We start from the raw sequence: 23586 nt of genomic DNA on the forward strand, positions 1-23586 counted from the left end.
GCACCACAACTGGTCAACATTAATTAATATAAAAAAAGAAAGAGTTACATAGTGACTTTACATCAAAAAGGTAAATAATACATTAGTTTAGGGAAGTTTCATTACAGTTGTGTAAGGCGTGGTGAGATCACATCTGGTGCACTGTGCACAGTTTTGGTCTCCTTTAAAAATGTGTTAGAAGAAGTTCAGAGAAGGTTCACTCCATTCATTTCTTGAATCGGGGAGGTGGGGTTATCCATTAGAATTTAGAAAGTTGAGGGGTGATCTTATTGAAACATAAGATCCTGGGCGGATGATGGGTGGATATTTTCACTTGTCTAGGAGGCAGTTGAAAAATAGGGGATCTCCCATTTACGATGAAGGTGAGGAATAATGTTTTCTCTGAGAGGATCATGAGTCTTTGTATCTCTCTTCATAGATTACAGTGCAGGAGTAGGCCATTTGGCACAGACTGCAACCCCACCCAAGTACTATCCCCGTAACTCCATGTATTCACCACACTACTCACCCTGACACTAAGGGACAATTTAACATTGCCAATTCACTTAACCTGGACATTTTTGGATTGTGGCAGGAAACCGGAGCACCCGGAGAAAACCCAGGCAGACACAGGGAGAACGTGCAAACTCCACACAGTCACCTGAGGGTCAAATTGAACCTGGGTTCCTGGCACTGTGAGGCAGCAGTGCTAACCATTGTACCACCATGCCACCCTTCCCAGTGGAGGCCGGGCCATTGAAAAATATTACAGCAGAAGCAGACAGATTTGTGATGAACAAGGGAATCAAAAATTACCAGGCGTAGGAGGGAATGCGGAGTTGAGGCCACGTTCAGATCAGTCGTGATCTTATTGCATTTATGAAATGAGACATTAAACATGGCCTCATCTGCTCAAGTGGACATAAAGGGGGTGATTCTCCCAGCCTGCTGCACTGCTCTTGTGGCACAATGGGCCGTTTAATGGCCTCCGTATGTCTTTCAAATGTGTTTTTTTTAAAGTAATCAGCTCAGCGCCAGAAATCGGCATGGAGCTGATTTAAATATTTAAATCCGTATTTCAATTTCATGAACAGGGTCAGGACTGAAGTCGCTGGGCCTGCGCACCCCCGCCCCCCCCCCCCCCCCCCCCACCGCCCCCCCACCCCCTTTTGGAGTGATTCACTCCAGCAGGGTTTACTACTGCTTCCCACTAACAGGAAACAGGCAGCTGATCCCACTGGAGTAAAAGGGGGGCAGTGGAGGCCCCTTCAGGAGATCGGGAGTTGCCCCATGGGCATTGCCAGCCTGGCCTCCTGGCACTGTCCAAGGGGCAAACTGACAATGCCCAAGGGGCACCTTGGCACTGCACACCAGGCAATCCCAAAAGGGTGGAGCCTATTGGGGGAGCAATTGGTGGAGGTGTGGGGGTCCCGTTGCCACTCTGCATAGAGATCAATGGCAGAGGGCGAGAAGGGGGTGATCGGGGCTGGCCATCCAGGTGGAAAGGGGCATAGGTCGGGGCTGCTGGGGGATGGGAGGGGAGGATCTGCCGGGGTTGGAGGGGTGGTCCAGACTGCTGGGGGTGGGGGTCAATGAGGAGAGACATTGACTGGCTTGCTGTGCACAAACTGGTAATCATATCTGCCTGCATTACAACAGTATCTACACATTGGGAATATTTCATTGGCTGTGGAACAATTGAGTTGAAGATGTGGAAGATTCCTCAAAATTTTTTTTCTTCCTTGAAGTTGGAATGATTGATAGGAGCTCAATGGTCTGATGTCTTAGTGCAGACTATTTCAGTCCCAAAAGCGGTTTTCACCACACTCTGTGCATTCTCTGTAAGATCATTCAATACATCATTCAGCAGTTTGTAGGTCATACCAAATGATGATGCTCCTCCAAAGACAGAGCCAACGACTGGGATAAAGTCGAGACCTATCTCAACTGCTGAAATGGCAATAAAAGTACCACCAAGCAACATTTTTATCACAAATGTCTTATCTATTTCACCCACCAGGGGAGTTTTCACCACGGCTTTCAGATCTTCCACAGGTTTTCCTGCCATGTTGGCCAGTCTTTGCAGAGAGGCATCATCCAGACCCAAATATTGACGGAATCCTATGATTGCTGGAATCAGTATTCCAGTGTCACAAGCACAGGACAGGCCTGGAACTGGCACTGTTCCCACAAATCCGGAAAGTGTGGCCAACATCCAGACTCGTTTCTTCAGCACTACTCTTTTCTTCTCTATAATCTCCAACGTTGTGTTTGGAAGCGACAACATGAAAGCTTGTTTCTTTATATCACTGAGGTTACCTGCAAGGGTTTTGTTTAATTTTTGAAAATCAAACTCATTAATTTCAAAGTTTGATACCAGGAAAACATTGGGTGATGAAATCCCTGCCTTTTCCAAGTTACTGACACAATCATTCCTGATCGTCTCCATTTCTTCCTCTTTATTGAGTTTCTTCCCTTCCTTTCTCACTGAATCGAGATCATTATCAATTTTAGATCGAACAAAATAGAAATTCTTCCCCAGCCGTTTAATCTCTTTGGTGAGTTTTACATCATTTTCTGTGAATCGCCAGGCTGAGATAATGATAAAAAAATCATATTGCTTAAAGTTCATTTTCTTCAGGTATTCATTTGCTGGGAAATTTAATGTTCCCATTCCTGGTAGATCCCAGAAACAAACCTTAGGTAGATTGGGATGTGGGTATGGGGCTGGCTTCATTGTGGTTTCTGTGGTTCCAGTTTTAGCTGCTCCCTCATCATTGTTCTGAAGTCCTCTCATCGTATTGATGAAGCTGGATTTCCCTGCGCCTGATTTTCCTGTCACTGCGATGTTTAGCTCAATATTGTCCAAATCTTTTAACTTCTCCTGTATCAGGGGTACGGTCATTTCCAGCCCACCCTCATCATAACTGCTCTTGAGTTTTTTGAGCTCTTCCTGATTGAAGTACGTAGACCTGGAAGGCTGATCCTTTTGATTTCTGTGGAACAAAATGAATATGTTACACTGTGGATAATCTCTCCAAATTCAATCAAAGGCCAAAGGAAAAACACAGTTAGAACTTCTTGATTTTAAATCAGGAGAGCTGGAATAATTTATTCACAGAAACTGAAAGATACATGAAGTGGTGGTAGAAGGCTGTTTGAGTGACTGGATCCCGGTGTCCAGTAGTGCACTGTAAGGATCAGTGCTGGGATCCTTATTGTTTGTTATATACATAAATGATATAGATGAAAATGTGAGGGATTTTTCAGCAAGTTTGCGGATGGCACCAAGATTGGTAGGGTGGTTAATAGAAGATGAAAGATGTAGATGGGTTGGTCAGATAGGCTGAGCAGTGGCAGATGGCATTTAATCTTGATAAGTGCAAGATGATGCACTTTGGATGAAGAAACAAGATGGGGGAATATTTAATGAATCACAGACACTGGGAAGCTCAGAGGAAGAGGGTTTTTGGGATAATTATTCACAGATCCCTGAAGTCGGCAGAACGCATGAATGGGATAATTAAGAAGGCAAATGAGACACTTGCTTTTACCAGTTGTGGCATAGTGTATAAGAGCAAAGAGGTAATGTAGGAGTTTTACAGAACATTGGATAGGCCAGAGCTGGAATAGTTTTAGTTTATTTATTAATGTCACAAGTAGGCTTACATTAACACTGCCATGAAGTTACTGTGAAAATCACCTAGTCGCCACACTCCGGCACCTGTTCAGATATACTGAGGGAAAATTTAGCAAGGCAAATGCACCGAACCAGCATGTCTTTTGGACTGTGGGAGGAAACCAGAGCACCCAGAGGAAACCCATGCAGACACCTGCAATATTGACTGAGAACCAACTCGCACTATGATCGAGATGCCCACAGACTCAGGCCTCAAACACCTGGTCAAATAGTCAGGATTTAGACTGTTATATAGCCATGACCAGTTGGTGGGGGTACACAGTAATGCCCCTCAACTGAAGAGTTACATGGTAGCCTCAGACAGTGCCCATTACGTATGCAACTGCCATCACCTCCTACAGGTATCAGACCTGCACCAACAGATAACAGAGCACCTCAGTCATCTGACCTATAACACAGGCCCCCTACACCAGTGGACATGCAGACTCTTCCAGAGGCCAACACAGTGAGGCCTGCACCACAGAACACAGGGACAGAACGGTCCAGGTGATGCACATTGAGGACACTAGCCTGAGAAAGACTGCAACACCACCAACTGGTATCACAACATACTCAGATAATCAAACATGAGGTTTCAGGACTATATTACCACCGAGAACGATCCTTTAAATCTCATCTTTCTACAATGGGTGGGGAGGAGAAGGAGACACAATGAGCAGTGCATTAGCTGTAATAGCTTCTTCTATGCTTCATCATATGTAAGTAATTAAACATTGTTAACCTCATTAATATTTATGTACAAGATTGTGTGCACACTTTCTATTTGTGTACACTGTTGTATCTCATCCTACCGGTTGTCCCAACTAAATGAGGAAGATGTAAACTGGTCACATGATGACATGGCTACAAAAAGGTTCACATTTTGGGAGTGTGGAAGTTCTCTCTGGGTGTGTGGGCAGAGTACAAGCATGGAGTAGCTGTTTAATGAATGAATAAACTATTGTTTGTTATAATTCCTCATTCTCACTGTTTCAAGAATATAAAACATCTATAGACAACAAATGCTGACCTTTGTTACAGGCATGGCAACTTTTGTAGGGCACTGTTATGTATGTAAATGAGTGCATCTCTGCTGGTATAACGTCACGTGACCTGTCGTGTTGTAAGCAGAGAGATTCGTGAGCTTTTGGGTCTCTACCATCTTGGATGTTGAACAATGTGTGAATAAATCTGCATCGTTTTAAACTTAAACATACGATTAGTGATGAGAATTGGAACAAAACATTTCTTCGAGCAGATTGAAGAAAAAAGAACCAGCACTTCAAATCAAAAAGATGATCGAAGGCAAGGAAAAGGAACTTCCGATGCGAGTGACAATGTGGTGGACACCTTTGCTGATACTTCCATGTAAGAAGTTTAACAACACCAGGTTAAAGTCCAACAGGTTTATTTGGTAGCAAAAGCCACACAAGCTTTCGGAGCTCCAAGCCCCTTCTTCAGGTGAGTGGGAATTCTGTTCACAAACAGGGCATATAAAGACACAGACTCAATTTACATGAATAATGGTTGGAATGCGAATACTTACAGCTGATCAAGTCTTTAAGAAACAAAACAACGTGAGTGGAGAGAGCATCAAGACAGGCTAAAAAGATGTGTATTGTCTCCAGACAAGACAGCCAGTGAAACTCTGCAGGTCCAGGCAACTGTGGGGGCTACAGATAGTGTGACATGAACCCAATAACCCGGTTTAGGCCGTCCTCTTGTATGCGGAACTTGGCTATCAGTTTCTGTTCAGCGACTCTGCGCCGTCGTGTGTCGCGAAGGCCGCCTTGGAGAACGCTTACCCGAATATCAGAGGCCGAATGCCCGTGACCGCTGAAGTGCTCCCCAACAGGAAGAGAACAGTCTTGCCTGGTGATTGTCGAGCGGTGTTCATTCATCCGTTGTCGCAGCGTCTGCATAGTTTCCCCAATGTACCATGCCTCGGGACATCCTTTCCTGCAGCGTATCAGGTAGACAACGTTGGCCGAGTTGCAAGAGTATGTACCGTGTACCTGGTGGATGGTGTTCTCATGTGAGATGATGGCATCTGTGTCGATGATCCGGCACGTCTTGCAGAGGTTGCTGTGGCAGGGTTGTGTGGTGTCGTGGTCACTGTTCTCCTGAAGGCTGGGTAGTTTGCTGCGGACAATGGTCTGTTTGAGGTTGTGCGGTTGTTTGAAGGCAAGAAGTGGGGGTGTGGGGATGGCCTTGGCGAGATGTTCGTCTTCATCAATGACATGTTGAAGGCTCCGGAGGAGATGCCGTAGCTTCTCCGCTCCGGGGAAGTACTGGACGACGAAGGGTACTCTGTCCACTGTGTCCTGTGTTTGTCTTCTGAGGAGGTTAGTGTGGTTTTTCCATGGCCATGGCCATACTTCCATGGCCAGATGCATCTATAGCAGGCAGGTTGTTGAGGATGAAGTCAAAGTATGATTTCCCTCTTGTTGGTTCATTCACCACCAGCTTCAGTCCCAGTCTAGCAGCCATGTCCTTCAGGACCTGCCAATGGTCTGTGGTGGTACTACCGAGCTGTTTCTATTTTGGATATCAAAATTCGATATGGAGCACAAAAATTGTACATTGGGAATCAGGGTATCATGGATTTTGTGGGAGATAAATCTCAGGCCTGAGTGTAGTGTATCAAGTTAGGGATGGAATTTGACAGTGGATATTAAGAGAGATTTGGATATCTGGTGTGTCAAAAGGTGAGTTGGGTATTGTGTTGGATATTGGAGAGTGTTTTTTATATTCTTTCCTGGAAAGTGTTTGTTATTACCTCGACCAGCATTTATTGCCCATCCCTAATTGCCCTTGAAGAGGTGGTGGTGACCTGCCTTCTTCAACCACTGCAGCCCATGTAGCATAGGTATACCCACAGTGCTGTTAGGGAGGGAGTTCCAGGACTTTGACCCAGCAGCAGTGAAGGAATGACATTCCAAGTAAGGAGAAAAAACTTGCAAGTAATGGAATTCCCATGGACCTGCTGTCCTTGTTTTTTCAGGTGGTAGAAGTTGCGGGTTTGGAAGGTGCTGGAATTGGATATCACGGGTTGGGATAGAATTGAATGTTGGGAACCTGGAGAGTTGCAGATTGGTGTTGAGGGGATTGGGTGGCAAGAATATCAGAGTGGGATAATGTGATATCAGAGCTTAGTCGAGCATTCTAGTCGGGCAGAAATATGTCAAGTGCTGAAGAAATTGGATTTTAGTGTGGGTATCGTGGATTTGGGGGTAAGTGGATATTGGGGGCTGGGGAGCAAAATATCTGGGCTGTGGAGATTTTATTATCAGCGTTCTGTATAGAGGGATTCATGGAGAAATAGGTGTCATATGTCAGGGGTGTTGAATGTGGTGGGTCTGGGGAATGATTTGGACAATAGGGTCAAAGGGAAAATTGGATAACAGGGATCAATGTAGTCGAATTTTGGAAAACAGAGAAATTAGATATTGGATTTGGGGGGAGTTGGATTTTTGGGTTTGAGTGGATAATAGGGTACAGAGGTAAATGGGTATCAGGGATTGGTTTGGATTTCTGAGTTTGGGGTGACCTGTACAGTGAGAGAGAGTTGGGTATCAAAACAAGGGTGTTGAAATTGGGGGTTCATGGGAAAGTTGAATATGTAATTGCACTGGCTGTTGGGATGGGGAAGGAGTTCGTTATTGGATTTTTGAAATGTTGGTGTTCAGGGGTTGCGGTTAATTTGGATATTGGGAATTGGGAGGACTTTGGGGTGAGGGAGATAGTTGGTAATCAGGATTTGGAGAATTTGATTGCAGGTCTCAGGGAGGTCCGGATATCAGAATTTAAAGTGAGCAGCTGCTCCTCTGCTGAAGGTTGAAGAAGAGGAGAGGTTAATGGAGCTAGATGAGCTGTAGCATTGTTCAGTACACTCTCATTACAAGTGCTGACACTGAGCAATGGGAATGTATTGCAATGACAGGTTGTGCTGGAACTGAAGGGACACAATATGAGGAGTTTCTTGACCAACCTGGAGCTGGCTCCTCCCATCCTGCTTCTCTTTCTCTCGCTGCTTTCCCCGTGTGAGTGTCCAGTGATTCCAGAGCTTCCTCCTCAGAAAGGGCGAGAGGGCAGAGGCTTGTGGCTCCTCCCCTGATGTCACTTCTTCACCTTTGGTTGTGTTGGGTTTTTTCCTTTGAGATGAAAGTAGAGAGTGTGAGGGGCAGCACTTTATTTACCATCAGATAAAAGACAAGACTGGTGTGTGAAGGAATCTAGATTTAATTCAGTGAAATATAGATAATAGAGTAGAATTTAAACATAATGAGGACATTAAAAATTTGCGTCTCAAAATGAATTGCCCACATTCTGTGCACAGCAGAGTGCACTTGTGTGAATCAGTCCCAAAAGCTGTGGGCTGGGCCTATCCCCGCTGAGAGGCCAGCAGCATAGCGCTGAGCGGGCCACTGCACATGCGCCGATCTGTCAGTGCCGAGATCAGCACATGTGCAGTGGCCCCTGACTGCCAGTCTCACGATCGCTGGCATTTCTCCACTCCATCTGACGAAGGGGCAGCACTCCGAAAGCTAGTGGCATTTGCTACCAAATAAACCTGTTGGACCTCAACCTGGTGTTGTTAAACTTACTGTGTTTACCCCAGTCCAACGCCGGCATCTCCACATCAGCTCAATCACAGGTCAGTCCTGCGACCCTGCATCGCCGGCCATGCGACCCCCCCCCCCCCCTCCCCCCTGCCCCCTTCCTCAACACGGCCTTATCCTGGACACCTGAACATGCCCAGACCAGCCTCAACGCCACCCCCCCTTCCCCCACTGCAGCCCCGATCTCCTAATCCTCTTCGCTCACCAGCAGCCCCAATCCCCCGCAGTGGCAATGCCCAGGGGGGCGACCCGCAGAACCCGATCTTCTTGGAGGCCTTGATTGACCCTCCGCCGTCCCCATCCCCCCCGCACCCCCCCCCTCCCCCCCAACCCATTCACTCCAGTGGGGTCGGGCTGCCAGTTATCCACAAGTGGAGAGCTATACTAAACCCCACTGGAGTGAAATACTCCTGGCCGGGAGAGAGGCTAGCTGGCCAGAGAGAGAGGGTAGTGTGTGTGCATGTATGTGAGGGAGGGCAGAGTGTGTTCACGTGTGTGAGCGAGAGAGGGTGGCGTGTGTGCGTGTGTGTGAGAGAGAGGCACAGTGTGTTCTTGTGTTTGAGACAGGAAAACAGGGTGGGTGTGTGTGCATGTATGAGACAGGAGGAGAGAGGACGGAGTGTGTCCTTGTGTGTGAAAGAGAGAGAGAGAGAGAGAGAGGAAGAGGGCTGTGTGTGTGTGTCTGTGTGTGTTAAGCCACTCCTAAGTTGGGTTTTACTTTCATGGGCTAATTGTTAGGGGGTCATGTGAGAGTGGCTTGGTCAGGGCTTAATGTGAGAGGGCCATGTAGCTGGTAAATGTATTTGTGACCGTGTGCCTCCTCCTAATTCCCATTATATGCAGAAATATAACTAGAAAAGTCTGGTTTACATTTGATTTCTGTGTTTGCTTCTTTTACACTGCAGAAAAGGGGTGTCAACATTATAAGAATTTCCCAATTTTTTTAAGGTTACTACCAGCTATCAAGGAATATAGAAGAAAGTGAATGAATTTTAAATGTAGGAAAATATCAATGTAAATAGTTTTCATCTATTTCTATTTTGATAAATTTTAATAGTAACAAACACCAGGATGTTGGATTTGGCCCAGAATGGGAAAATGAGTTGGACTTCTGAGCTGATCAGGTGCATCCAGATCGAGCATCATTACAATCTCTAAAAATTGAGCAGTAATGTTGACTGGTGTAATGGGGATCAAATTAATCTCTGTTCAGTGCACTCTGTACCAGCCGTTTTACAGTTTCCGAACGGTCCTTCAGTGAATCCTTCAATAACTTGCAGGTAAAAGCAAAGGACGACACTGCCCCAAAGACAGAGAGGGTCACTGGCCTGAAACTATATTTAAACCCAGTTATCGTACAGGTAACGATGGTGATTCCTAACAACACATTGGTAACTGTTGATGGTATCTTCCTTGGCAATCGATGATTGCTTTCTGCTTTCAGAATTGTAGTGAGTTTACTGACTTTGTTGGCCAGACTTTGCAGAAACATGTCACTGAGTCCCAGCTGTTTCCGGAGATAAATCCACCCAGTAACTGTGAACCCAATGGAGGTAAACAAAGACCACACAGGCACTGCAATTGGCTTTGAAGATGGTACTAACACTGGTGCTGCACCCACTGCTCCAGAGAGAATGGCCAATAACCAGATTCTCTTCATCAAACGGATTCCTTTGGCTTCTCTAATTTCCAGCACCATTTTTGGGATGGAGAGTGAGAAAACATTTGATTTAATGCTTGGGTGATCCCTGGCGAGGGTGGTCTTTAACTTTGGGAAGTCATATTCCTCCCTCTCAAAACTAGAGATCAGAAAAATGGCTGGTGGTGTAACCCCAAACACTTTGGAAGTTACTAATACAGTCCCTGCGGATTGTGCTCCAGCCTTCATCAAGGTCAACCCCTTGCTTCTTCAGTGAGTGAGCATCATTGTCTATCTTGGATCGGATATAGTAGAGCTCTTTGCCCTGTTCCTGAATCTTTTTGGCAATTTCTGCATCATTTTCTCTGAATTGGGACTGGGACACAAGGATGAAAAAGTCAAAGCTTTCAAACTTCACTTCCTTTAGATAATTATTTAGCTCAAAACCAAAGGAAATTGTTCCTGGCAGATCCCAGAATTGGACATTAGGCAGAGCTCGATAGGGATACCTGGTCGGCTCCATCCAGGTTTCTTCATTCCCTGTTGGAACAGCTCCTTGATCGTCACTCCAAAGATCTCTCATAGCATTGATGAAGGTGGATTTCCCAGAGCCCGCATCACCCATCACTGCAATGTTAAGCTGCACATTGTCGAAATGGTCTGACTTACTATTCATCTGCAGAATCACTGCTTCCAATTCCCCCGTGTTACACATAGATTGTGGATTCCTGCTCTCCTGAGCAGTGAAGAACTTGGAGAGTATAGACTGAGCCATTTGATCTCTAAACAGAACATCAGATATAAATGTTTGACATGAATTCAAGGACATTTGAGACTTTTCAGATCTGTCGGAGGATATTATCTCGCCACATGTATGTGGTAAAATTTAACAAAATGGTCACTGAGGTATTAGCCAGAAACATGAACTCTATTTCTTTCTCCGGAGATACTGCCAGACTCACTGAGTGAATCCAGCATTATCTGTTTGTATTTCAGATTTCCAGCATCTGCAGTATTTTGCATTTGCATTAACAAGGTAGATTGAGTCAGTAGTTGGATAAGCTGATATAAAACATGTTTCGATATCCATTTCACTGTTACTCAGTCTTGATCTCATGTTAAACTGTGCTAGTTAAAGTTAGTCCACCCACTAAAAGTGCTCTGTGCTTGTTACAGGCTAATCGTGGACAAGATTGTGGGCATCTGTCTCAATGCAGTACAATGGATCATTGTTCACATCGCACGATTCACAAATTTACTAGTTTATCTTTATTTTTATTTGCTATTCACAAAGCCACTTGTGCGACCATCTCTCATGGCTATTCATTCCTTGATGCAAAGAGTCCAATACTCCTGAAGGAATAAGAATCATCTAATGACCCTGATATTGCAGATCGGGCAGGTGAACTTGGAGCGTGGATTGGTACTTGGGACTACGATGTTGTGGCCATTACGGAGACATGGTTAGAACAGGGTCAGGAATGGTTGTTGGAAGTTCCGGGGTATAGATGTTTCAGTAAGAGTAGGGAAGGTGGTAAAAGAGGTGGTGGAGTAGCATTGTTAATCAAGGATAATTTAATGGCTGCAGAAAGGCAGTTCAAGGGGGATCTGCCTACTGAGGTAATATGGGCTGAAGTTAGAAATAGGAAAGGAGCGGTCACGTTGTTAGGAGTTGTCTATAGGCCCCTAAATAGTAGTAGAGATGTGGAGGAAGGAATTGCAAAGCAGATTATGAATAGGTGTGGAGGTCACAGGGTAGTTGTCATGTGTGACTTTAACTTTCCAAATATTGATTGGAACCTTTATAGGTCGAATAGTTCGGATGGAGCAGTTTTTGTACAGTGTGTGCAGGAGGGTTTCCTGACATAATACGTGGATAGGCCGACAAGAGGTGGGGCCACATTGGATTTGGTACTGGGAAATGAATCGGGCCAAGTGATAGATTTGGTTGTGGGAGAGCACTTTGGAGATAGCGATCACAATTCGGTGTCTTTCGTTATTGCAATGGAGAGGGATAGGGCCGTACGGCAGGGCAAGGTTTATAATTGGGGGAGGGGTAATTATGATGCGATTAGGCAAGAATTAGGAGCATAAGATGGGAACAGAAACTGTCAGGGAAAGGCACAAATGAAAAGTGGAGCTTGTTCAAGGAACAAATACTGTGTGTCCTTGATAGGTATGTCCCTGTCAGGCAGGGAGGAAATGGCCAAGTGAGGGAACCATGGTTCACAAAAGAGGTTGAATGTCTTGTCAAGAGGAAGAAGGAAGCGTATGTAAGGATGAGAAAACAAGATTCAGTTGGGTCTATTGAGGGTTATAAGTTAGCAAGGAATGAGCTGAAAAAAGGGCTCAGGAGAGCTAGGAGGGGGCATGAGAAGTCCTTGGCGGGTCGGATCAAGGAAAACCCCAAGGCTTTTTACTCTTATGTGAGGAATAAGAGAATGACCAGGGTGAGGTTAGGGCCGGTCAAGGACAGTAGTGGGAACTTGTGCATGGAGTCAGAAGAGATAGGAGAGGCGATGAATGAATACTTTTCTTCAGTGTTCACCAAGGAGAGGGGCCATGTTTTTGAGGATGAGAGTGTGATACAGGCTGATAGGCTGGAGGAGGCAGATGTTCTGCGGGAAGATGTATTAGCAATTTTGAAAAACCTGAAGGTCGATAAGTCCCCTGGGCCAGATGAAATATATCCTAGGATTCTTTGGGAGGCAAGGGATGAGATTGCAGAGCCTCTGGCTTTGATCTTTGGGTCCTTACTGTCCACGGGGATAGTCACAGTAAGAAGTTTAACAACACCAGGTTAAAGTCCAACAGGTTTATTTGGTAGCAAAAGCCACAAGCTTTCAGAGCACTGCTCCTTCGTCAGGTGAGTGGGAATTCTGTTCACAAACAGGGCATATAAAGACACAAACTCAATTGACAGAATAATGGTTGGAATGCGAATCAAGTCTTAAAGGTACAAACAATGTGAGTGGAGAGAGCACCAAGACAGGTCAAAGAGATGTGTATTGTCTCCAGACAGGACAGCCAGTGAAATTCTGCAAGTCCAGGCAAGCTGTGGGGATTACAGATAGTGTGACATGAACCCAATATCCCGGTTGAGGCCGTCCTCATGTGTGCAGAACTTGGCTATCAGTTTCTGCTCAGCAACTCTGCGCCGTCGTGTGTCGTGAAGGCCGCCTTGGAGAACGCTTACCCGAATATCAGAGGCCGAATGCCCGTGACCTCTGAAGTGCTTCCCAACAGGAAGAGAACAGTCTTGCCTGGTGATTGTCAAGCGGTGTTCATTCATCTGTTGTCGCAGCGTCTGCATGGTTTCCCCAATGTACCATGCCTCGGGACATCCTTTCCTGCAGCGTATCAGGTAGACAACGTTGGCCGAGTTGCAAGAGTATGTACCGTGTACCTGGTGGATGGTGTTCTCATGTGAGATGATGGCATCTGTGTCGATGATCCGGCACGTCTTGCAGAGGTTGCTGTGGCAGGGTTGTGTGGTGTCGTGGTCACTGTTCTCCTGAAGGCTGGGAAGTTTGCTGCAGACAATTGTCTGTTTCAAACAGACCATTGTCCACAGCAAACTGTGGGAGTTACAAATAGTGTGACATGAACCCAATATCCCGGTTGAGGCCGTCCTCGTGTGTGCGGAACTTGGCTATCAGTTTCTGCTCAGCGACTCTGCGCTGTCGTGTGTCGCGAAGGCCGCCTTGGAGAACGCTTACCCGAATATCAGAGGCCGAATACGCAGCAGGAAAGGATGTCCCGAGGCATGGTACATTGGGGAAACCATGCAGACGCTGCGACAACGGATAATGAACACTGCTCGACAATCACCAGGCAAGACTGTTCTCTTCCTGTTGGGGAGCACTTCAGCGGTCACGGGCATTCGGCCTCTGATATTCGGGTAACCATTCTCCAAGGCGGCCTTCACGACACATGACGGCGCAGAGTTGCTGAGCAGAAATTGATAGCCAAGTTCCGCACACATGAGGACGGCCTCAACCGGGATATTGGGTTCATGTCACACTATCTGTAATTCCCACAGCTTGCCTGGACTTGCAGAATTTCACTGGCTGTCCTGTCTGGAGACAATACACATCTCTTTGACCTGTCCTGGTGCCCTCTCCACTCACATTGTTTGTACCTTTAAGACTTGATTAGCTATAAGTATTCGCATCTCCTCATCACGGGGATAGTGCCAGAAGACTGGAGAGTGACGAATGTTGTTCCTCTGTTCAAGAAAGAAAATAGGAATGACCCTGGTAATTATAGGCCGGTTAGTCTTACTTCAGTGGTCGGTAAGTTAATAGAAAAGGTCCTGAGGGATAGGATTTACGACCATTTAGAAAGATGCAACTTAATCCAGGATAGTCAACACGGATTCATGAAGGGCAACTCTTGCCTCACAAATTTGATTGAATTTTTTGAGGAGGTAACTAAGTGTGTTGATGAAGGTAGAGCAGTTGACGTCATATACATGGATTTTATCAAACATGTGTTTGATAAGGTCCCCCATGGTCGGCTCATGAAGTAAGTAAGGAGGTGTGGGATAGAGGGAAATTTGGCTGATTGGATAAGTAACTGGCTATCTCATAGAAGACAGAGGGTGGTGGTGGATGGAAAATTTTCAGACTGGAGACCAGTTACCAGCAGTGTACCACAGGGATCAGTGCTGGGTCCTCTGCTATTTGTGATTTTTATAAATGACTTGGAGGAGGGGGCTGAAAGGTTGATCAGTAAATTTGCGGATGACACCAAGATTGGTGGAGTAGTGGATGAGGTGGAGGGCTGTTGTGGGCTGCAAAGACACTTTGATAGGATGCAGAGCTGGGCCGAAAAATGGCAGATGGAGTTTAACCCTGATAAGTGCGAGGTGATTCATTTTAGTAGGACAAATTTGAATGCGGATTACAGGGTCAAAGGTAGGGTTCTGAGGAATGTGGAGAAACAGAGAGATCTTGGGGTCCATATCCACAGATCTCTGAAGGTTGCCACTCAAGTGGATAGAGCCGTGAAGGAGGCCTATAGTGTGTTAGCGTTTATTAACAGGGGGTTTGAGTTTAAGAGCAGTGGGATTATGCTGCAACTGTACAGGACCTTGGTGAGACCACATTTGGAATATTGTGTGCAATTCTGGTCACCTCACTATAAGAAGGATGTGGAAGCACTCAAAAGGGTGCAAAGGAGATTTACCAGGATGCTGCCTGGTTTGGAGGGTAGGTCTTATGAGGAAAGGTTGAGGGAGCTAGGGTTTTTCTCTTTAGAGCGGAAGAGGTTGAGAGGTGCCTTAGTAGAGGTTTATAAGATGATGAGGGGGATAGATAGAGTGGACGTTCGGAGACTATTTCCTCGGGTGGATGTAGCTGTTACTAGGGGGCATAACTACAAGGTTCATGGTGGGAGATATAGGAGGTATGTACGAGGTAGGGTCTTTACTCAGAGAGTGGTTGGGGTGCGGAATGGACTGCCTGCTGTGATAGTGGAGTCGGACTTTAGGAACTTTCAAGCGGTTATTGGATAGGCACATGGAGCACACCAGAATGATAGGGAGTGGGATAGCTTGATCGTGGTTTCGGAAAAGGTTCGGCACAACATCGTGGGCTGAAGGGCCTATACTGTGTTGTACTGTTCTATGTTCTATCACCACATCAAGTCTCTCAATGTTGCTCATCACGCCAGACGGGGGGAAATGACAGCAGGGCTCAATTTCATTAACTCGAGCCAGAAATGCTGAGCCTGGTCCGCCAACTTGGATTAGCCCAAAAATCACCTGCATTAAATCATCCATCAGTCACCCTGAACTAAGCTACCAGTCATCTACTCCATGTAGAGTAGACACCAGAGGAGTAGAAGATTTCCCGATGAGGTTCTTGATCCTGGAGAGACCCTTCAATTTATTACTGTCTGGTTGGGATACCTCCAAATTGTTACAAACCCAGATGAGGAGGGATGAATTACCCCCGTCTTTATCTGACCACCCTCCTCCCTCTGTTGGTTGCAATGAGATTTTCATGGACACCTCTTCCCACACCCAATAGCTATGTTTTAAAAGGAGCTAATTTAACCAGGTTTTCTTAAGGTAAAGACTGAAAAAGTTTATTAGTTACAAAAAGCATGAAAATGGTAAAACAAATGCAAGCGGCATGGAGACACAATGGTTAGCACTGCTGCCTCATAGCGCCAGGAGCCTCGGTTCAATTCCGGCCTTGGGTGACTGTCTATTTGGAGTTTGCACATTCTCCCTGTTTCCTCTGGCTGCTCCAGTTTCTTCCCACACTCCAGAGATAGGTTGATTGGCCATACTAAATGTTTCTTAGTGCCAAGGGGATTAACAGAGTAAATATGTCGGGTTGTGGGGATAGGACCTGGGTGGGATTGTTGTCGGTGCAGGTTCAATGGGTCGAATGGCCTCCTTCTGCACTGTAGGGGTTCTATGATTCTGTGTACTTTCAAACACTATTGGAAAAGAAAAGAAAATACATCACCTATAAAAAAACTGAAAAAAAATACACCAGCAACAGGCAGAACCCGGCAAGCTTGATTCCTTTGAGATCACAGAACTGGAGAATACATTAAGGGACCTGAAATGTGACAAAGCAGCAGGATATGACAACATAGCACCAAAATTCGTCGAACAACTTGGCTCCCATGCTTGTGTCTGGCTGACTCAGTTCCATAGAAGAATAAACTCACTCCCGAAGGTGTGGCATATGGCAAAATTCATTACTATTCCAAAGCCTGGAAAAGATCTCACATTGGTGGCTAGCTATCGAACAAATCACTATTTTCTGTGTCCTTAAAAAATCTTTCAGCATCTTATCCTGCAATGCATATCTCTGGGAATAAAAATGATGCTAAACGTCGACCAAGCTGGTTTCTGTCAGGGGTGCAGGAAATGTGATCAAGATCTGGAAATGTGATCAAGATCACCTACATCGGAAATGGCTTCCAAAAGAACCTGAAGACAGCAGGATGCACTGGATCTCACAGCTGACTATGATACCGTGTGGCACACAGGCCTGCTCCTAAAACTGCTCAGTGCTTCCAACGTGGATTGGGACAGTTACTGAAACACTCCACCACACCAGGGGGAGAGGGGGAAGTGCGTGGAAAGGACTGGACAATGGACTATCACCGGGCTCAGTGCTACCCAAACCCTGTTCACCATTTAAACAAACAATCTTCCAACAACCACATCCTGCAAGTTTATCTATGCTGACGATATCTATTGTGCCATCCAGCTCCATTATTTGTACTCTAGATCAGATCCTTAACAAAGATGTTATAAGGCTGATAGAATCATAGAATCATAGAAATCCTACAGTGCAGAAGGAGGCCATTCGGCCCATCGCGTCTGCACCGACCACAATCCCACCCAGGCCCTACCCCCACATATTTTACCCGCTAATCCCTCTAACCTACACATCTCAGGATTCTAAGGGGCAATTTTTTTAACCTGGCCAATCAACCTAACCCGCACATCTTTGGACTGTGGGAGGAAACCGGAGCACCCGGAGGAAACCCACGCAGACACGAGGAGAATGTGCAAACTCCACACAGACAGTGACCCGAGCCGGGAATCGAACCCGGGACCCTGGAGCTGTGAAGCAACAGTGCTAACCACTGTGCTGCCGTGCCGCCCCTGATGGAGTAGTGCTACCGTGCCGTGATGGAGTAGTGCAATACATGGCATATCACGTAAAATATCTCTGAAACCCTATGTAATCCACCTTCACAATGCCAGTGCAAACAAAAATGCATACCTACAAGGATGGTCAGAGACAAGAGCGTAATCTGAACCCAGTATACTCGGGAGTAACTCTGGACAGGATGCTCTCTGTTCGGGAACATCTGAACAAAACAGCAACAAAGGTCAAAGCCTGAAACAATTTACTGACTAAACTTGCTGGATTAATTTGGGGTGCTGCTGCCAAAATACTCCAGACCTTAGTATTTTCCATATTATACTCCATAGCAGAGTGCTACGCACTAGTTCGTCAAAGGTCATTACACGCACATCTTGCTGACACTCAATTGATTGCAACAATGTGCATCATAGTTGGAACCTTCTGCTCTTCACCCCTCCCGTATCGTCCTGCCCTTTCAAACATCACATCCCCCACACAACCGCTGACTGATGAAAACCCACAATGCAGTTGAATCCATTTGTGCCACATCTCATTTACCACTCCATGATGGCCTGTTCAACATAATTAATGCCTGCCTTCCATCTCAATGTCTCATATCGAGCACCCTTCCTCAGAAAGATGTATTATTAAATATCCTTTTGATCAAGGAATGGGAAATGTGGGATATCATCAGCAAGTTCCTTGCTACAAATGTTTGGGATCCGATGGCCTACACCTGAGGGTTCTAAAAAAGATAAATGCAGAGGTAGTGGATATGCTAGCTATGATCTTCCAAAATTCCATAGATTAAGGAATGGTCCATCAGACTGTAAGTTGGAAAATGTTACACTGCATTTCAAGAAAGGAAGGAGAGAGAAAGTGGGAACTACAGGCCAGTTCGGCCAACATCAGCTGTTGGGAAAATGCTGGAACCTATTATTAACAGTGCTTTTAGAAAACCCCTCTGATTAGAACAAGTCAACTTGATTTTAATAAAGGGAAATGCTGTTTGACAAATTTATTTGAGTTTTTGAGAATGTAAGTAGTATGGTTAAAAAGGGGAGCCAATAGACGGATATTAACAAGATGCTACACGAAAGATTAAGAGGCAAAATAAGGGTTCATGGAGTTATGTGTAATATATGACTGTGGACAGAGGATTGGCCAACAGATAGAACGCAGAGAGTAGGCACAAACGGAACTTTTTCACATTGGCAGGCTTGAATAATTAAGTGCTACAAGGATCAATGCTGGGGCCTCAGCTATTTACAATCCATATTAATGACTTAGATTAAGAGTTAAAGACTAACGTATCAAAGTTTACAGATGATGCCAAGCTTGGTGGAAAGGCAACCTATGAAGAGGATACAGAGGGCCTGTATTACCATTTTAGTTCTAAGCGCTGGGCGGACTTGAAACTGGGAGTGTTTCAGATCCGACTTTTAGACCTGTTCTCAGGTGCCCCCATTCGCACTCTGCCTGCAAAAATATCAGCGATTCCAAATCACACTGCAAAAGCCTGTGGGTGGGTCTTAACATGCCCGAAACCCTGCAGCTCCAATCGGCGCCTCCAACTGCGCATGTGCAGAAAATAAAATGATAGAATGCTGCTCCCCTGCCACATTGCTCCCAGGCCAGATAATGCCTCCCCTGAGCTCCCACAGACATTGCCCCACCCCCACAACATGACTGACCCCCTTATCCCCCCACCCTCTGCCACCCAGACCAATCATGGCCCCCTCCCCACCATCCCCTCCACTCTCCCCCACTAATCTCAGGCAGAGTGGCAGTGGACCCCCACTTCCCCCTCACTGATCTCAGGTAGAGTGGCAGCGGACCCCCCCTTCCCCCTCACTGATCTCAGGCAGAGTGGCAGCGGACATCCCCCCTTCCCTCCACTGATCTCAGGCAGAGTGGCACTGAACCCCCTTTCCCCCCTCCCCCTCATGATCTCAAGCAAAGAGCCATCAGATCTAGGCACTTACCTCCTCACTAACTGGAGCGCCCGAATTGGACCTTTGTGGAGCATGTCTGTTTCGTGCCGATGGATGGGCGAACGCGGTGGTAAAGGGAGAAGTACCGGTAAGGTTAGGTGTGCAGCCCATTAAATCAATTTAAATGCATGCAAATGCATTTAAGTGGCCGTCGTGCCCATTTCAGGCGCAGTCCTGATCGTGGCCATTTTTGGGCCTTGGTAAAAGGGGAACTGGCACAGAGGTGGGCACGGAGGTGTGCACAGAACGTGCTACTTACCTCATGCCGGACTTTACCAAGTTGTTGCACCCGAAAACGGGTGCAACAACTTGGTAAAGTCAGGCATGAGGTAAGTAGCACGTTCTGTGCACACCTCCGTGCCCACCTCTGTGCCAGTTCCCCTTTTACCAAGGCCCAAAAATGGCCACGATCAGGACTGCGCCTGAAATGGGCACGACGGCCACTTAAATGCATTTGCATGCATTTAAATTGATTTAATGGGCTGCACACCTAACCTTACCGGTACTTCTCCCTTTACCACCGCGTTCGCCCATCCATCGGCACGAAACAGACATGCTCCACAAAGGTCCAATTCGGGCGCTCCAGTTAGTGAGGAGGTAAGTGCCTAGATCTGATGGCCCGAAAACGGGTGCAACGTGATGGTAAAATCGGGCCCAGAGAGGCTGAAAGGAGATTTAGACAGGTTACGTGCATGGGAAACCTGATGGCAGATGGACGTGGATACTGTAATAGAACGTGACATTTCAGAATTCTGCAGAGTGTATAGGGGCAGCGGAACCGAGGAGATTCATATGCATAGATTTTTAAATGAGTAGCCACAGAGTTTAGATGTTGAGAGAGTGGTGAGCACAGCAAATAAAATCTTTGGTTTTATAAATAGACATTTCAAATACAAAAGCAGGAAAGCTATTGTGAACCTTTGTAAAGCTCTGGTTAGGCTGCAAGCCGAGTCCAGTCCACATTATATAGGATGGGAGGTCCTTGAGAGGGCACAGAGGTAGTTCTTCGGAATGGTTCTAGGGATGAGGGGCGTTTACTTACAAGGTTGGAGAAGCTGAGTTTGTTCTTCTTGGAGCAAATGAGATTGAGGGGAGATTTAAAAATGGAGTACTTCTGTATAACCAACACACAGTGTTAACTCTTTTCTTTTTACACATCTACAGAACTCTTACTATCTGTCTTTATATTTCTAGTTAGCTTTCTCATGTGGTTCAATTTTTCCCTCCTTATTAATCTTTTAGTCATTCTTTGTTATTTTTATATTCTGTTAAACCTTCTGACCTGCCAGTTATCTTGGCGTAATTAGATGCATTTTCTATGAATTTGATACTGTCTTTAACTTTTTAAGTTAACTATATATTTTACCTTCCCATTGGAATTTTTCTTTCTTGTTGGAATGCCCAGATTCTATGTTTTCTGAAATGTCCCCTTAAATGTTTACCATCACGTCTCTATTGACAAATCCCTTAAGCTAATTTGCCAATTCACTTTTGTAGGCTCTGGTTTCATGTCTTCATAAATGCCTTGATTTAAGTTTTAAAATGCTCGTCTTAGACCCAATCTTCATGTCCTCAAACTTAATGTAAAATTCAGTCATTTTATGATCATTGCCTTTTCTATGAGGTGATTAATGAATCCTATCTCATTGCAAATTACCAAGTGTAGTATAACATGCTCTTTGGCTGGATCCTGAATATGATGTTCTGAGAAACTACCCTGAAAACACCCTTTGAATTCCTCATCTAGGCCACCTTTGCCCAATTGATCTTTCCAGTCGATATTAGATTAAAATCTCCATGATTATCACTGTACATTTCTGACAAGCTCCCAATATTTCTTCCTTTATACCCCACCCAACCTTATGATTACTGTTAGAGGGCCAGTGCATAACTCCCACAAGTGACTTCTTACCTGTATAATTTCTCATCTCTACTCAAATTGCTTCTACGCCCTAGTTTCCTGAACGTGTATTATGCTAAGAACATCATTAATTCAGTTACCCCTCCACCTTTTCCTCGCTTTGTCCTTGTTAAATGCCATGTACCCTTCAATATTCATGTTCCAATCTATATCATCCTGCAGCCATCTCTCGGTAATGGCTATCAGGTTGTATTTATTTCTCTTTGTGCTTCAGTTCAACTGTTTTGTAACAAATGCGACATGAATTCAGAAATAAAGCCTTCAGTTTTGTCCTTTTATAATTTTTGTAGTGTCTGACCATATCTGCTGACATATTCTTAAATTTGTACTCTCTGTCCCTCCCTGTACTAGATTGTCTATCATTTCCCACATTATTACCTTTCTCTCTGATGGGGAATCCCTAACTCCCTACAACCATCAATATGTTCCAATCATGAGACATACCAGTCATCTCACTCTCTGACCAAGCGAGCCTCAACAAATAATGAAGATGCACAATGGATAAAGTGAACTCAATGTAATATGAAATATTTACAAGTGAAATTTAATTTTGAAGAACACCCATGCCACCTTTGTTTTCTCAAGTCTTATGTTAATGGAAATGGAATGGATAGGAAAGTTGTGAATGTGATACAGAGCCTCCCTGTTTATCCGGGAATCTCTTTTCTAGCCCACCCATATCTGCTGCATTGCTAGCTGAGGGTGGGTCTCAACACTGTAAAACACACATGCCACATGTTGATTGCACATGTTTCCCCTGCACCACCACACCCCCCCGCTTCGCCTCCCACCCTTCCCTCAGCCCCTCTCTGGCACTTGAATTGTAATCACCTGGGAAAGGGCAAAAACAAGGTAGTGGAAGTGGCTCACACTTCTGGTTATGCTGCCAGGAGTGACATGCTGTTGACAAAATTCCCTCACCAAAACAAAAATAGTTTTTAATCCTCACAGTACAGCGCCAACCTGCACTGTGCATCTTCCAGCTCTCCAATTCCCAACCTTTCTCACCTTCCTACTTCTCCTAAACACCCCATTTTCCACCCATCAGGAAAGTCAGCTCACTACTCCAGATGCAATAAACTCTCCTATTTCCCCTCATGTTGTCTCTGAGTTTATCTTGTTCCTGAGACACACCCCTTGCTACCTCAACATGATTCTGATCATCTAACTTCCCTCAGGGGCTCCAGTATTCGCTGATGTTATTAGCAGCTCTGTCTCCTTGGATATGAACTATCACATCATCAACTCTCTCTTCAAAAACCAATCTTGACCGCTCTGTCCTTGAAACCAGTAAAAATGACCATTCACCCACACTGTGTCCAATGTCAGAGCCTGTAGACAACATTCACTGAGCTCTGGGCTTTAGGATTGTGATAACAAAAGATATTAAAACGGAATTAAACAGCACACACACATTCAACACACAGAAACTGATAGCTGGTCTCATCAGGGAGATAGAGATAGAACATAGAACATAGAACAGTACAGCACAGAACAGGCCCTTCGGCCCACGATGTTGTGCCGAGCTTTAGATTGGATTTGCCGATGGATTTAGAAATACTCACCTTGCACAGTGTTTCTCTTCAGATTGTGAATGTGTTTTGAAACACAAACTCCTAAAATTAGGATGATTTTGTGAGAGTCCAGCAGCTACAGAAAGCAGCTACAAAAACGAAACTGCAACTGAAGGAGACGTCAAAGGACAAGGGGAGGGTTGTGTGATAACCGAGCAGGAAGTGGAATTTCCTCTCATGTTCACTGCAGTTACAGAGACGGCAACAAAACAACTCAATGTAAACATTTCACACAAAATAAATGTCAGGCTGAGCTTCAGACCCTGTTACTGAGAGCAGAACAGGTTCATCAGTGACTCAAAATTTTGATTTTGCCTGTTGTTTATCATCCAGTTTGAACAGGTAATTTAGTGAAATGGATGTTTCAGAACTGGTTCCGTCTCAGCAGTTAAAACCTGACTTCACTTTGCCACCATTACTGCCTATCCCTAGATATCCTGTAATTATGAATTATGAAGGGAAAGAGAGGGTCATGTAACTCAGCCATCGGGGCCAGCGGGGTGATGAGGGAGCCTAGAGAAGTGGGGAAAGTAACGGGGTCAGTAATGTGAGG

At 45.4% G+C, this 23586-nt stretch overlaps 1 protein-coding gene and 1 pseudogene across 2 annotated transcripts; both read right to left on the reverse strand.

Moving 5' to 3' along the window:
• Positions 1–1157: 1157 nt before the first annotated feature.
• LOC144492325 (interferon-inducible GTPase 5-like) lies at positions 1158–23149 on the reverse strand. Of its 2 annotated transcripts, none has more exons than XM_078210317.1 (3): positions 23025–23149; positions 7650–7812; positions 1158–2975 (listed from the first exon to the last, which is right to left on the reverse strand). In XM_078210317.1, exons 2-3 carry the CDS (start codon positions 7667–7669, stop codon positions 1748–1750), a joined length of 1248 nt encoding a protein of 415 aa, XP_078066443.1. In that variant the 5' UTR covers positions 7670–7812; positions 23025–23149; the 3' UTR covers positions 1158–1747. The 2 variants fall into 2 exon arrangements, with proteins under 2 accessions (XP_078066443.1, XP_078066444.1); XM_078210318.1 differs by lacking the exon at positions 23025–23149 and adding an exon at positions 10589–10703.
• LOC144492326 (interferon-gamma-inducible GTPase 10-like) lies at positions 9479–10694 on the reverse strand (annotated as a pseudogene).
• Positions 23150–23586: the final 437 nt, after the last annotated feature.

This window comes from Mustelus asterias, chromosome 4 (genome assembly GCF_964213995.1).
Source record: "Mustelus asterias chromosome 4, sMusAst1.hap1.1, whole genome shotgun sequence".
Classification (NCBI taxonomy): domain Eukaryota; kingdom Metazoa; phylum Chordata; class Chondrichthyes; order Carcharhiniformes; family Triakidae; genus Mustelus; species Mustelus asterias.

Excerpts from the sequence above, each read along its gene's own strand:
- LOC144492325 (XM_078210317.1), bottom strand. The coding sequence starts at position 7,669 with ATGGGAGGAGCCAGCTCCAG. Across the intron at positions 2,976-7,649 it reads ATGGGAGGAGCCAGCTCCAG|AAATCAAAAGGATCAGCCTT; the intron begins GTTGGTCAAGAA and ends TTTGTTCCACAG.